This window comes from Chinchilla lanigera, unplaced genomic scaffold (assembly GCF_000276665.1).
Source record: "Chinchilla lanigera isolate Chin_1 unplaced genomic scaffold, ChiLan1.0 scaffold00018, whole genome shotgun sequence".
In the NCBI taxonomy this organism is placed as follows: Eukaryota; Metazoa; Chordata; class Mammalia; order Rodentia; family Chinchillidae; genus Chinchilla; species Chinchilla lanigera.
Genome location: NW_004955419.1, coordinates 1,932,625 through 1,947,438, shown reverse-complemented (window position 1 = coordinate 1,947,438; position 14,814 = coordinate 1,932,625). Strand labels below are relative to the sequence as shown.

Genomic DNA, 14,814 nt, shown 5'->3' with positions numbered 1-14,814 from the left:
GCTGTATCCCCAGTGGGAATTTTTTTTTTTTTTTTGGTATGGGGAATCGAACTCAGGACCTTGCACTGGCAGGCAGGCACTTGTGCCACTGAGCTATATCCCCTGCCAAAGTAAGCTTCGGCCTGTAGGACCATTGTTAACTTGATTATGACTGTGTTTTCTATTTATTTTTTTGTTTGTTTGTTTTTGTTTTTTTTCCGGTACTGGGAATTGAACTCATGACCTTGCGCTTGCCAGGCAGGCGCTGTGCTGCTGAGCTAAATCCCCAGCCCTCCTCTCCTTGATTTGCTCTTTCAAGGGCCTCTCCGAGCTCCAGCCATGTCATTCCAGGAGTTACCTGCACAGGTCTCCATCTGGGTACCCCGAAAGCACATGACCCTAGCCCACGCAGAATTGAATGCACCCTCTTACTGGAATCTTGAACTGCTCCTCCTCATCCCTTGCCTCGGAACAGCCCCATCATCACCCCCAATCACCCGTCCCGCACCTGGAGCCACCTGGGGCCGCCCCACTTACAGCTGCACAGCTCTCTCCCCTGCGTGTGTCTTTAACCCAACTTCCCCTTCACTGCCTCCGCACCCCTCAGCCTAAGAGCAGAGCTGGAGTCCTTCAGGACTCGGGAGCCCTCCTTCCTGGTTCTAAATCCCCTGTGGCTCCCCAGGCCCATGGCTTTGTGTCCCTCCTTACATTTGCTTATGCCACTCCCTCTGCCTAGAATACTTCCCCCCCCTTTCCTGCCCAGTGAACTTCTGTTCCCCCCTCCAGCTTCTGCACCTCTTCTGTGATAACTATGTTGACCCTTTAGAGGCAAGATGATGCTTCCCCCCATCCCTTGAACACAGGGTACCACGTGTCCCTGGACTGCAGCCACCTGACTCTCTCATTCAGTTCTCTGCTGCTGGCAGAGGTGCCTGTGTCCATTTATCATCAGGCGCCCGCCACATAGGTATTCAGAGCCCCCAGCCTAGAGAATGGCAGGCAGCAGCAAAGACTCTGAATGACTCCCTTGGCACAGGTGGGGCAGACAAATGGAGGCTGGGAGGTCGGGGGCCATGACATCCAGCACCGGGCAAGTCCTGATGTGGAATCAAAGATACCAGAGACCTGGTGTGAGAGCCAGGCCTCCAATGGGTCTCCCAAACAAGGCCTGGCTCCAAGCTGGCCAGGCCACGGTGGTGCTGGTGAGACAGGAGGTGATCTGCCATGGGCTGCTTGTTCCCAGCCTAGAATCCAGCTCTGGGGAGGCCAAAAAAATGGGAAAGGGGGCCAGTGGCTCACAGGACCCAACACTACAGCTACAAGGGGCTCGTTTGGGTCCCAGGGACCAGAAGCCAGCAGCAGGCAAGGCTGAAAGGCACTGTTGGGTTTGGAACCTTTAGGAAGTGGGATACCGTTGGGGGAATGCGGTCACTGGGGGCTCCCAGGGCCCTCCTCTGCGTTTGCTCCCGGGCTGCCATGAAGGGAAGGGGCCTCCTCTGACCTGACGCCCGCCATGCTGTGCATCTCACCACAGCTACGAAGCAACAGGGCCAAGCGAACCTGGACTGAAACCTCTGATGACACCTCAGATGGCGGGCGAGCGAACTCGTGCTGTGGCCGTGTCCGCTCGTCTCCCCCACAGTGCCATGGCTGGGTCATTCTGACCTCTCCCCGGGTGTGAGAAAGGCAGCAGCCTCGGGGAGGGGGCATCAGCTGGAGCCTCTGGGGTGGCTGGGCTGGGCTGGGCCCTGAGCTCTGCCTCCTCCTCCCCAGAAAGATGCTACCAGAGACTCCCCTTGGGAATGCCAGTGCCGGGGCCAAGGTCTTGCAGGGATCTGAGGGTCTGGCTTTCCTGATTTGGGACAGAGGGGGCACACAGGCAGAGGATGGCAGAGGCTGGCGCACTCCAGGCACACCCTTGCCCTCAGGAGAGGGCACAAGATTCTCAACCTCAGCTGCCACTGGGACTTCTGTACCCAGACCCCATCCAGACTGATGAGACTAGAATCTACAGGAGCATCAAGGGCGCTACCATTTCCAAGCTCCCCGTGTGACTCCAGTGCACAGCTCAGATAGAGACTAGATTCCAGGCTTTTGGTCCTTCCATGGAATCACAGTTTGGATCTCAAATGCCCCTAAGGGCCTGTGTGTTAAAAGCTTGGTTGCCGAGCTTGGAACCTTTAGGAGGTAGGGCCCAGAGAGAGGACATTAGGTCACTGGGGACATGCCCCTAAAGAGGACACTGGGACCCCGGCCCCTCCTCTTTGCTTCTAGCCCACCATGAAATGAACAGCCTTTCTCCCATCAGCTTTCCCTGCCATGATGCTCTGCCTTGCCCCAGGCCCAAGGCAGCAGGGCCAAGTGACCATGGACTGAGACTTCTAAAACCACAAGCCAAACACTTGTTCCTCCCCTAAGTTGTTTCAGGCATTTTGTCACAGCAACAGAGAGCTAACCCACCCAGATACATGTGACCAGCCAGTGGAGCTGCATGCCAAGGAATAATGAGTTGACATAAAAAACAGGCACCAGAAGAGCTCATCCACCGAAAGGAAAACAAAGAGCTAAACAGCCTACTGCAGGCATCACAGTTCAAACAGAACCTGAGTTTCACGTAAACACAGAGTGTCTTCCCAGAGCCAGGTGGATCCTGGACACGTTACACAGGGTAGGTTGTTTTGAATAAGAGCCCATCAGTTCTGAAATACTGACACACCCAATAAGAAAAGGCAGATAAATCAGCAGTTGCACTTAAAGAATTTAAAATATACCTCTCTCAGGAACTGTAGTCAAATTGATAAAATCTGAGCAGAGATGCAAAAGATTTGAGGAACATGATTGACAAATCCAGAACTTTCAAGCCAATATGGAGCCACATATATCTAGTGCCAGGAGAGAAGTCATTAAAGAAGCCTCAAGAGGGGCTGGGGATTTAGCTCAGCAGCATAGTGCCTGCCTGGCAAGTGTGAGGTCGTGAGTTCGATTCCTGGTACCGGGAAAAATATAAATAAATAAATAAATAAATAAATAAATAAATAAAATTTTTTAAAAAAGAAGCCTCAAGAAATTCTAGTCTCAATATCACACCTAAGATCATCTCTGATTGCCCAGTGATACAATTAGACATTTATGACAGAATGACAGCATTTTTAAATTGTACCTGATTGCAAAACACAAAACATGCAACTAAATAAGAGAAAATCATAAGGGAAGTTAGTAGTATTTTGGAGCAAAATGATAATGAAATCACCACATATCAAAATTCATGCGAAACAGCTGAAGTAGGAGATACAGTGATATTATTTACCCAAAAATGAAAATGACTGAAAACCAACTAAGTAGTCATTTGAAAAAGGGAGGAAAAGAGCGACAAGTAAATGCAAAGAAACAGGAAATGATAAGAAAAGCAGAACCCGTGAAATACGTAGAACAAAGACGAATTATAAAAATTTTCAATTTTGTCCTTTGAAAACACTAAACTTCTGATGAGGAGGAAGGCGGAAAGAATAAGGATTTAAACCAGAAATTCTGTCTACATTTTTCCAGTTCCTTTTTCCTCCCTTTTCCCTTTCTTGCCCATGCTTAGGCTCTTGTTCCTCTTCTTATTTGAAAAAGATCCCCCATTTCCTATTATCTTTATTTATATTTTGAGTTTTTCATGGAAGAGAAACTATGTGACATTAAAGCTTGTGTAAGCTAATTTATTACAACACGTAAGCTTATTTAATGTAAGCTTATTTAAGCTAATTTATTTCACTTATTATTATGGCCTCCAACTCCATCCATTCTCCCAATGACTCAAGTTTATCCTTCTCAATGGCAGACTAGTTCTCCATTGTGTATAAATATCACATCTTTTATCCATTCATCTATTGGACATATAGGCTGCTTAAAGACTTAGCTATTATGAATTGTGCTGGTGGGAAGGGGACCAAGATGTGGAAGGAGCAGGGAGGGAAGAGAGGGTTAGGGGGCAGAAAACAGAATGTACATGTACCAACTCCCCATGATAAGTGTAACCATTTTGTAATGAAACACGTACTAATAAACATTCTAAAACTGAAATTAGCCACAATGTAACAATTAATGTAAAGAATGTCTTAATAATTATGCATCATTAAATATCTGGAAAAAAAAAACATCAAAGTCTGTATAAAATAAACAACTATTAAACAGTTAAAGATCTCTCCCCTTTCCTTCAGTATCCCTAGAACCAAATCATCAATCTTATGGCTGAGTTCACTCAGATTCCCAAGAAATAAGAAACTTTTTCTGAAACAACTCAGTCTAGAACACGGGAAAAGGAAGAAAACCAGCCCATCCATCTGATTCCAAAGCAGATAAGGATGATACACATACACAGAAAATTAGAAGGCTACTTTTTATGAACGTGGGTGTGAAGATCCTCAATAAAATATTATCTAACTGCATTCAGCAGCATCTGAAAAAATCATTCTTTAAGACTGCATAGGAATCATCTCAAGGATGTTCGCCAGTAACAATGGGCATTTGTGTGTCATTGCATTAATGACTGCTACAGTCGTCCCAACCCAGGCAGAAAAATGCATCTGGCAAATACCTACCAAAATACATTTTCTTCAAGACAGGGACAGTTGCCACTACCATTTCCTCGGGGTGCACTGGAGGTCTAAGCCAATGCCATAAGACAAGAAAGAGAAATGAAGCAGTGTTTGGCACAGGATAGGCTCCTGCTAGATATGTGTTCAGTGAATTTGTGTGAAGATGCCAGTCTTCTCTAATTAATAGATGCAGCAAACTCCAAGCAAGAAGGTATAAACACTTTTAAATTCACAAATTCTTTTTTTAAAACAAAAAACTCATGCAACAGTTCTGGCAGAATTTGACAAAGTTATTCCAAAACGATAAAATGTTTATGGGAGGAAAAAAAGTCCACATTAAACATTTTTTTAAAAGAAAATAGAAGAGGAATTCATTCTTCCAGATATAGACACTGCAAATCTAATGAAAACAGTGTGACACCACACAACTTCAAGGTTTCAATAACAAGAAGGTGCATGTGGGAGTTGAGGGAAATATGCAATTTTTCTATAAATCTAAAACTGCTCTAAAGTTTCGGGGAAATAACTTTTTAAAGCAGTGTGGTACTGATCCCAAAATAGGAATATGATGATAAGTAGTCCAGAGAAATTGCCTCACTTTGTGGACACATGGACACACTGCTGCTGAACATATACCCAGGGGTGGAACTGCTGGGTTACAGAGCAGGCATAGCATCAGAACCAGGAAATATGTCCAAGTGGTCTTCACACGGTGGTTGTAGCAGTCTCCAAAATGGCTATAGCAGCCCACACTCACACCAGCAGCACATGGACAGTTCTAGTGGTTCTAGAGCCTTAACGATAAATCAGGTATTTTAAGACTTTTTAAAATTAGTAATTTTAGTAGACGTGATGTATTCCATTGTAGTTGAAACTTGTCTTTCGCTACTGACTAATGAGGCTGGGCATGTGTTCATACGTGTATGGGGCATTTGTATATCTTCTGTGAAGATCTGGTGTTTTGCCCATTTTTCTATTGGCTTGTCCCTCTTTTGCTTACTTTGTTCCTTACATTCCTTATGTATTTGCAAGCAAGTCGTTCATCCGACATAGGTGCACCAGCTTTCCCGTCTCTGGGGCTGCCTCTGTCTTGGTATCTTGTGATAAACAGAAACAAGTACTGAGTTTGGTTCAGTTACCATCTTTGCCTCTATGGTTTAAGAATCCTTGCCTGTCCTCCCAAATTCTTTGAAAACGGCTCTTATTTTTGCCAATACCTTCCCTGAGAGCCAGGTGGGGAAGCTTCCTGGAGGAAGCAAGATGTACCTGAGCTCTATGGGGTGGCCCTGGGGTGAAAGATGTTCCAGGTGAGGAGTGAACGGATGAGGCGTTTGCTCATTCGTGTCAGCAAATATTTATGGGGGACAGTGAGTTGCTGGGCATCACCAGGTCTTGCAGCTAGGGATCCCTCCATTTCCCAAATGAGGAAACTGAGGCCCGGAGAGTAGTCAGAAGCATACAGTCAGCCCGGGGCAGTTTAGCGACCCAACTCCAGAACTAGGACGGACACAGTCAGATTATGTGCATCTGAAAGGTGCTGTCATGGGGGTGTGCGTGTTAAAGGAGAGGATGGTTCTTGAGGTCAGATAGAACCACCTCCGGGTCTACCCCTTCAGCTCACTGCCAGCCCGGGGCTCCGGGCTAACAGTAACCAGCCACCCAGGTGTTTAGGTGGAGACACCGAGATCAGACCGCTTATGTAGTTGGCCTCTCTATAAGCAGGAGAGCCGGGGAGTTGGGTATTGGGATGAAGGCTCAGCAGAAGGCTTTTGACGGTGGGGAAGCCCCACAAGGCCCCTCCAGCATGGGCAGGAAGGACAGATTATCTAAAGCCATGAGACCCTAGCCAACCAAAACCTGCCCCCAGTGTGGGAGTCCCCACTTTGTGCAAACAGGCCCTCCCAACATGTTCCCTTCTGGATTTTGCCAGAGGATTGGAGTGCTTCAGACCTGAGCCACTACCCCTAGCCGCCGAGACCTCCGCGCCTGCGCATCAGAGCTTCCTGCAGGGGTTGGGCAACCTGAAGGCCCAGGACCTCACCTCATTGTCTAGCGGGGGCGCCCTAGGGTAACTCCCTGTAGAGGCCGGGACAGCCTGTGGTAGGTCCCGGGTAAAGCACCTTGCAGGGAATCCTACATTCCTGAGGTGGGGGTGGGGCTGTCCCATGCGCTTCTCTCTAAAGCCAGGGCCAGGAGGGTTGCAGAGCAGAGTGGACGGACACCCACCCGCTCCTTGGCTCTCCGGCCCTCGGGCAGCCGGCTTGCACCTGGTCAGCCACCCCCGGTTGCTGTGCTGAGCTATACCCCGGCCAGGCGCCAGCCCTCGCTGCGCTCTGCAGGTCGCCCGCATCCTCGCGCACCACAGTGACTCCCCGAGCCTCGCACAAAGAAAGAAGAGCTCGTGGAGCTCCTCTGACGGCCGGAAAATAAATCCACTGGTTTTGTGCTGCCGACGTGTGTTTGGAAGGAGGCCAGCCACCGCTGAGCGGTCCCGGGCAGCCCTTGTAGGTCCGGACAGCTCCAGGAGAAGAGGCCCTGCCAAGCCACCCTGGCCAACCTCGGGAAGGGGGGATCACAGGAGGGACCGGAGCCTGGGCCTAGGGACCAAGCGCCCCCAGCCCTGCCCCCACTCCACACATCTTATACTGGCTCTCAACCTCTGAACCTGTAAAGCGGGAGGTCAATAGTCCCCGCTTTGAAAAGCTGACAAGGTTAAGGAGATGTATATATTACTGTTGCCCAACTTCCAGAACTTAGTCAAGCCACTTGCACCTTCTTGAGCCTCGGTTTCCCCAGCTGTAAAATGGGTTTAATGAAAGTCGTCCGGAGTCATGGCAGACCACAGCCTGGAACCTACTTGCTGTCAGTCGGGTGGAGGGTAATGTGCCTTCAATTATAGGATGTCATTTAGGGACCCAGGGACCCAGTCCCCCAGCTTGGGAGCTATTGGCCCAATATAGAGTGGAGTGCTCCCTGGTTCCTAATTTGAAGAGGGGACTTGCTGCATGGCCCACAGGTGCCTGAGCAGGGGGCCTAGGGCCAGTGCCCTCCCCTGACAGGTCTTTAGGGCCCTCTCTGCTTGAGAGACCAGGGAAAGCCATTCCCGTTTGACACCACCCCCAAGATGAAAATAGCCCAGGCATTTAATCCTTCCCTTCCTTCTGGCAACTTATGCAGCCCTGAAACCAAGCCAAGATATTGAACGTGGCGTGCATGTCTGTACCGGAGAGTCGGCCTCCAGCACAGCCAGCCACAGGGACTGGGGCAGCAATGCAGGGTTCTTGCTCAAGCTTGGCCTTGCCCTACACAAGGTGACCCCGCGCCCAGCAGCCTGTACCACAACATGCCTCCCAGCGGCTGACCTGAGGGGCACCTGGGAACCCAGACTTCCTTCCCAGCCAGGGCTGCTGCCCACCCCCACTCCCCCCCCCCAGAAAAATATTTGGAATGGTCTTTGACTGAAATGAGATTAATCCTCAACTCCCTGACAGTGTCTTCGGGCATGTGTTTTTATAACCTCCCTTTCAAATGAGAACCATTTGTCGCCGGGAAGCTGGGGAGGCCCTGCCCTCACGGCTGCGCCAGACATCACTGCCACCTGATTGAATGTCACAGGCAGTGCCAGGGGGCAGGGCCAAGGGGAGGGTGGCAGGTAAGCGACACTGGGCTCCACTGGTCCCTGCGCTGAGCCTGGGCTTCAGCCAGTGGCAGAAACTGGAGGATACGGGTCCCAACCCTGATTCTCCTACACCACAGCCTGGCCTGGGGCTGGCAACTTTGCCTGTCCGAGCCTCACACGCCTCACGTGTAAGATGGGGGCGGCCATGGCCTGTGTCCCCCGGGTGATGTGCCCAGCCCAGTGCCTGGAGCGCAACAAACCCTCCATGTTTAAGGGGGGTCCTGAAAGGCGTCAGTGCCTGTGAAAGGGGCAGGTCCTTCCAGCTGGGGCCTCACAGAGGGCGGCACATGTCCATCCTAAATGCGGTTGGACTCTGCCTGCTTCCAGTCCCTCGCTAAGCAAGAAGGTAACCTGCAGAGAATCGAATCGCTAGTGCTTTAATACAGACAGTCCACTTTATAGAGGCGACCATGCGGTCTCTCTAATTACCTCCGAGCCCCTGGCCGGTGGCCTCTTCTCTCAGCACAATCCCCCAAACCCCCAAGTCCTGTTTGAAGTTTGCAGCCCCCACCCAGCCCGCCATCTCTGCTTACTGAAGCAGCGACGGACCCTCAGGGCTCAGCTGGGAGGGATTTATTGGGGAATTTCAATCATGGGGTCTTGGCTCAAACTTGTTGCTTCCCCAGAAGTTTGGCGTGGGTGGAATTGAGACCTGAAGGAGGTGCTTGGATGGATGTTCTCAGAGCCCCGAAGCCCACCTGGGCCTGTTGGAGGGGTCGCAGCCCCTAGCTTGGAGGAAGAGAGCGCTGGCCAGCAGAGGGACGCAGTCTCGGACCCAGTGGAGGTACTGGTTCACCTTAACGAACTGCTTAGAGATAGGACTTCTGAGCTGGGGATGTTGCTTGGTGGCAGAGGGCTTGTGGGACACGCATAAGGCCTTGAGTTCCATCCCCCACACCTCGAACTTTTTTTAAAAAAAATCGACCTTGGTTCTCACTCCTCCCTCAGCTGAGACAGGTTTGGGCAGGTGTCTGATGGCTGTGATGTCAGCCCCACACGCTGGGGAAAGTGGGGAGCAGATCCGGGCGGCAGCCGCGAGCCGTGAGGAGCTTTTCTTCTTAGCTATGTGGCTTGCCTCCCCCAACGCGACCCTCCGCGGTTCTCAGACGAAGGTGGAGCCCACGCTCTGCGTTGGAGCCAAGCCAAGAGGGTCCCGGACAGAGCCCCCCTCCCCCGTGCCCTTCACCGCTCTCCCCCTCTGGGCAAAGCTGACTCGTTCCATTTCTCCGTGAGGCCTCTGCAGTGATGGATGGGCTGTGGCCCCAACTGCTGGGGCCCTGGGGAGAACAAACATCTTTTGCAGTCTCTCGCGGAGCCTCCCACTTCTTGCTTAACAAGTGGTGAAAGCGGCACAAACAGAAATACGCGGGCTTCCCATGACTAACGAGATGACCACATCAGGCGGCAGCGCTGGGGGAGAGGAGCGAGCTGGCCCGAGGGTCCCCGGAGCGAGGTGTCCGATTCCCTCCCAGGACGCTCCGCCAACTGCGCTTTGAAGCCCGGCGAGGCCGCTGGGGCTCGGAAGGGTGGAGCGGGGCGCAGGGCCCGGCCTCCCCGCCGCAGCACGATGTGATGTGCGCAGATTGCCCGAGATAAAGGAGCCTCAGCTTCGCCGACTAATGCTGAATCGCTCTTTTCAAAAGCCCTTTCAGATGGTTTCACTTCTCTGCCCGCTTTGTTGAAAGATGTAAAAATTTCAAACCACCACAAAGTAAACATTTCAAAACCCTCTCTTTTCAAAATCAGTCACATTTTCAAAAATCCCTCGAATTCCACCCCGCCGCCACCACCACGCTTTCTTTTGCAGAATTTTGGAGTGTTTTTCATTAATTTAGAAACAGCCCAGGTAAAGCCGGTGATTTCAGCCTGTGTTTTACGGGCGGGAAGTAGCTTTGTTATTTAGTAGATATATTAGATAAGTCGATGTCTTGTCAAAATCAAGCAGGTTTTCTTTATTAGGGTGAAATCGTAATGAACTCATCTGCTTCTAATATTTATAAAGAGAAGAGAGGCCATTAATTCTACTGCTTGTGAATAAAACCATCTGTGATTTCTTTCCATTTGATGGGTTTTGGTTTTAATATACATTTTTCACAAATAAGCAAAGAGATTTTTTGGTGAAAATGTCACATTCAGGATCTCATAAAGAAAGAATGCAAAGAGAGGAAAACTAAATGTTTTGTTAGCTAAGTAATTTCTCACCTTGCAGAGTAGGGGACATCTGAGCCAACTTTAGCACATTAGGTGACCGAATCGCCCGCTCGACGCTAATGCAATCCATGACATGTTACAAGGCTAACCGCGTCCGTTTTGAAGTTTGTTTTCCTTCGGGAATTACACAGTTCGTTTAACCTAATCTGTCCTGACACTTGAATTATAATATTATGAGCTTCTTCAGGGAAGTAAAACAGTAGTTGCCTGCTTAAAAGCAAAGCAGAAGTTAATAAAGTGGGCAAAATGTCAAGGAAAAAGGGCTAATCGAATCATGGTGTCATTCTCTAGAGAAAATATAGTCAAGTTGTATTTTTTTTTCCAGTGGAAATCTTGGACGCCTAATGACATATTTCTGTCCAGGAAGAAATTTGAACTCTGAAGCCGCACTTGATTAAACCCCAAACTGTGAGACACGGCCCACTGGGACCACTCGGGGACTTTGACTTCTGGGTGTCAGAGCTTAATTAAAATATTCATCCAGCTGCTCTTCTCTTGCCAACGGGGCCCAGAGGAATTAAACCAATAAGCTTAATTCTATTAGTTCACCTGCCTGTGTACACAGAGATGCGGAAGACCGTGTACTGGTTCCGGTGGGGAAAAGCACCAGCCCCACCCTGCAAATTCAGCTTGGGCCATCACCTCGGCCGCAAAAATAGCCCCTCAAACAGATATAACACTCAGCAATCCCAGCTTCAGACTCTGAACACACGCAGAGAGTTTTTAATGTCTCTTCCAAGAAAACCAAAGTGCCAAGTGAGTTAGTGTAAAGATTCACATGTGTGTGCATGTGTGATTTATGTGTCGTTCATAATAATATGCAACGTTTACTGACATCTCTGGGCCATAGGGTTGAGCCTTTCTCATTCATATCTCAAGGAAACCTTCCCCTCCACTCCAGGAAGTGAGCACTACCATCCCCCCACTGGACAGAGCAGAAAACTGAGGTTCTGTGGGATAAAGAACCATGAAGCGCAGAACTCAGACCTCCGAGCCCACTGAGCTCTTAGCCCTAGTTGGGAGGGTGCTGCTGACATTTCCATCTCTGTTCTAAATGTTAACTTAGTGATAGCTGCCATGCACACAAGGTACAGAGGCTCTAAAACAAAAGGCTTTGCTGACAAACCTTTCCCACTCCCCAGGCTGCCACCTTGGACAGTTTCTCTTGTTTCCTCCCAGAGAGCTGAGACTTAGACCAGCAAATGTGTACATGCTTCCTTCTTGAAATCGCAGATGGAGCATAACAGGTACATCCCTCTGCCGCTTGTTTTTTTTTTTTCATTTAATAATATAGCTTGGGAGACATCTCCGTCTTGTTCCTGAGTGCCACGCCATTCAATAGGTGCAATAGATCGAACACTGACAGTCACGTGTGGGTCAACCGCTGCAGAAGAGGGCAAATAGTAACAATGTGCTTTTACCTGACACCAGCATCTTTACCTGTGATGGACATTAAGGTAATTGCCCACCTTTTCCCTGTGATGAATACCCTTTGCCACCACCGACAGGTATTTGTGAGGCAAATTCCTAGAAATTCTACTACCTCTGTGACCTTGTGGGTCCCTTTCCTTGGCCCCCGTCTGTAAAACGAAGTGGCTGCTTCAAAGTATTTCTGAAGGCCCCTGGCAGGTTCTATTGTTGTGCAAAATGGTAATCCGCATATTTATAACTCTATATCCTTGCTAGAGCTCACCCATCACAACCTCGAGAAGGTAACCACAGCTCCAGCTCGGGGTCCCCCAAATCACTGGGGAAACAAATGTTTTCCTCCCAATGCTAACTAACTCCCTGCTGGCCATATTTGTCAACCAGGGAATGAGACATTTCCCTGTGATCGATACAAATAGCGTAGAAATCTATCCCGGGTGGTGGCAGCAAGCCTTGGTTTTAATAAGGGGACCTCCAGAGGATATTGCATTCCTGTGACAACAGCCAGCAGACCTGGTGTGTTAGTGTCAGAAGCTGTTTAATGCAAAGGCCTGTGGCTGGGGTCCAGCTGGTGCTGCCGGAGGGTTTGGGCTGAACTGACTGTTGCAGAACCTTCCTGCCACCCCGGCCCACTACCTCTCGTCAGTCCCTTGTGAGCCACCTGTTCATGGCATCAGCCACTTTGCCAACCGGGCTGGCCAGCCAGGGGTGTCCACAGCCACAGATCTGGTTATTGCAGCCAGGGGCCCCAGCAACCAGGCAACTCTTGCATAACCGGAGATCACTGAAATAGGACCAGGTACCCAGACAGAGGTGGCAATGAACTCGAGCTGTTGTTTTATTTCCCATTAATCTGGTAACAGGACAACCCAGAGACACCCTGAGTCAATTCCTTTTTGTAAAGACTTGAGAAGGCCCGGCTATAAACTATCCAAACAAACTAGAATATTCTAAAAACATTTTTTTCCCCCAAACGGCCAAAATGACTCTGGGCCCCATCTCTAGATTCTCTTAGCCACTTTGAAAATTATCTGCTGATACAGCCCAGGGCTGGAAAAGACGGCAGAAGCAGGAAAACAGCTGGCATATTAGGGAGATGGGATCGGCAGTGATTTATTTCCAGGGACTTGATATTTTAGGTTATTGTTGTTGTTATATGTGTGCAATAAATCATATTTTAAGGTATCTGGCTAATAGAGTTTTATTCTTTAAAAAAATTTTTTTAAGTTCTCTTTCAAGTGGATGGATTGTTTCTTGAAGTTGAATCTTCAGGTTTTATTAAGAGATGTGACCATAAGAATGTGTCAATAAATTTTTCCACTGGGAAATTTCATCACCGGATCTTACCACCTGGAAAAGGTCTTGTCCTTTTAAAAATTAGCAGAAGAAAGGCCCTTCGCTGTTACTGTTTAAAATACTTTGTTTGAATATATGTAAATGTATTTAGTTCTTTGACTTTTAACCACTGAATTTATTTTAGGAATTTTAAATAACGTGATAAGCTTTCTCTCTGAGTTTCCAAAGGCGACTCTCAAAATTGCATCTGCCAAAGCCTTGAAAATCAGACGCCAGCGCTCCCCAAGGAAGGGTTTGGGGGATGATTACATTCCTGTGTGCGACACAATAGCCCCCGGCTCGTGGGCACCCTCAGACTCTTGGCTGAAAGTAACTGACTAGGCTGCCGCTTAAGACTAATCTTGTCCCCAGTCCCTGGCAAGAGGTCAGGAGGCGACTCTTTCACACTGTGATCTCCAGCAAGATCTGACGGGCTCCGAGAATATAACAAGTTGTAAAAGGGCAGGGGAAAGGGGAGGGAGAGAGGGAAAGAAAGGAAAGAATAAAGGCAAAATTAAATTTTCACAATTAAGTGTATTCCTTTTTTCATTTAGTTAATTTCCAGCCGCTCACGTTTATTGCACATTAATTATGCATACAGCTTTTGTGCGACTTAAAAAGTGAGGAATGTGATCCTTATCCTTTTATGGAGGGTCGTTGCCGCGCTGGAGGCTGAGGCGGTGGGCGGCTGGAGGAGCTTTGGGTCAGAAGGAGCAGGAGCAGAGAGCCGCTCTGAGCCCGGCCCCTGCCGGGATACTCACTCCACTCCACCCGGATCCCGCCACTTCCTATAGCAGAAGGGGTGACAGGGAGCCAGGCCCCTGGAGGGTTGACTGGTTGTGTGTCTGGGGAAGGACCCCGACTCACCCTCGCCAGCCTCCTCGGCTTTTCTTGGCCCCGCATCTGTGCTCAGAAGTGGGAATGTGGAGCCGTCTTAGGGGAAGGGCACATTTCCTTCCTCCAAGCCCCTTCAGCCCCCACCAACATGCCAAAGAAAGCTGTAGAGGTGGCAGTGGGCTGGGAGACACTTCCCCTACTCCCACCCAACCCTCCCCTGAAGCAGGGCTGGCTGGTGACCCTCCGCACCATGCTGTGTGACCCAGGCCAGGACCACAGTCTTTCTGTGTCCTTCTCCAAGGGCCCATGTGTAAACTCCTGTGTCCACCTCTGTCCTCAGGAAGGGTCATTGGACCTGCTGCCCTACCCCAACTCTGGTGTCCCTGCCACCCCGACTCTGGCTTTGCAGCCCAGGACCCCTAAAAAGGACACTACCACTACAACCATGAACACCACCCAGCAATCAAGCAGATGCTGGGATTCATCACTTGGCAGTGTGGGGTTGCCGGGGTTATAAGTGTAGATCCAGGAGGCCAAGCTACCAGCTCCATCCAGGAGAGACAGAGCCTCCTGGGTCTAGGCCAAGTTGCTGTATTTAAGCAGAAAGGACCATGGGACTTGCTGGGAGCCAAGTCTCTGTCCCCGGAAGCTGCCCCGTGCTCTGCAGTCCTGAGTCAGCTGCCTGCTCACCTCCCAGACACAGAACGCCTCCCTCAGCTCGCCAGGCAGGGCGTCACTCCATGTCTTACACAATTCTGAGCAGAC

At 49.6% G+C, this 14,814-nt stretch overlaps 1 protein-coding gene across 1 annotated transcript in view; it reads right to left on the bottom strand.

Moving 5' to 3' along the window:
- Positions 1-13,848: 13,848 nt before the first annotated feature.
- Positions 13,849-14,814, bottom strand: part of LOC106148274 — a 75,441-nt gene continuing 74,475 nt past the window's right edge. The window contains exon 16 of the mRNA XM_013513098.1: positions 13,849-14,000. Coding sequence (XP_013368552.1) covers positions 13,849-14,000 — 152 coding nt within the window. The remainder of the gene's footprint in view (positions 14,001-14,814) is intronic.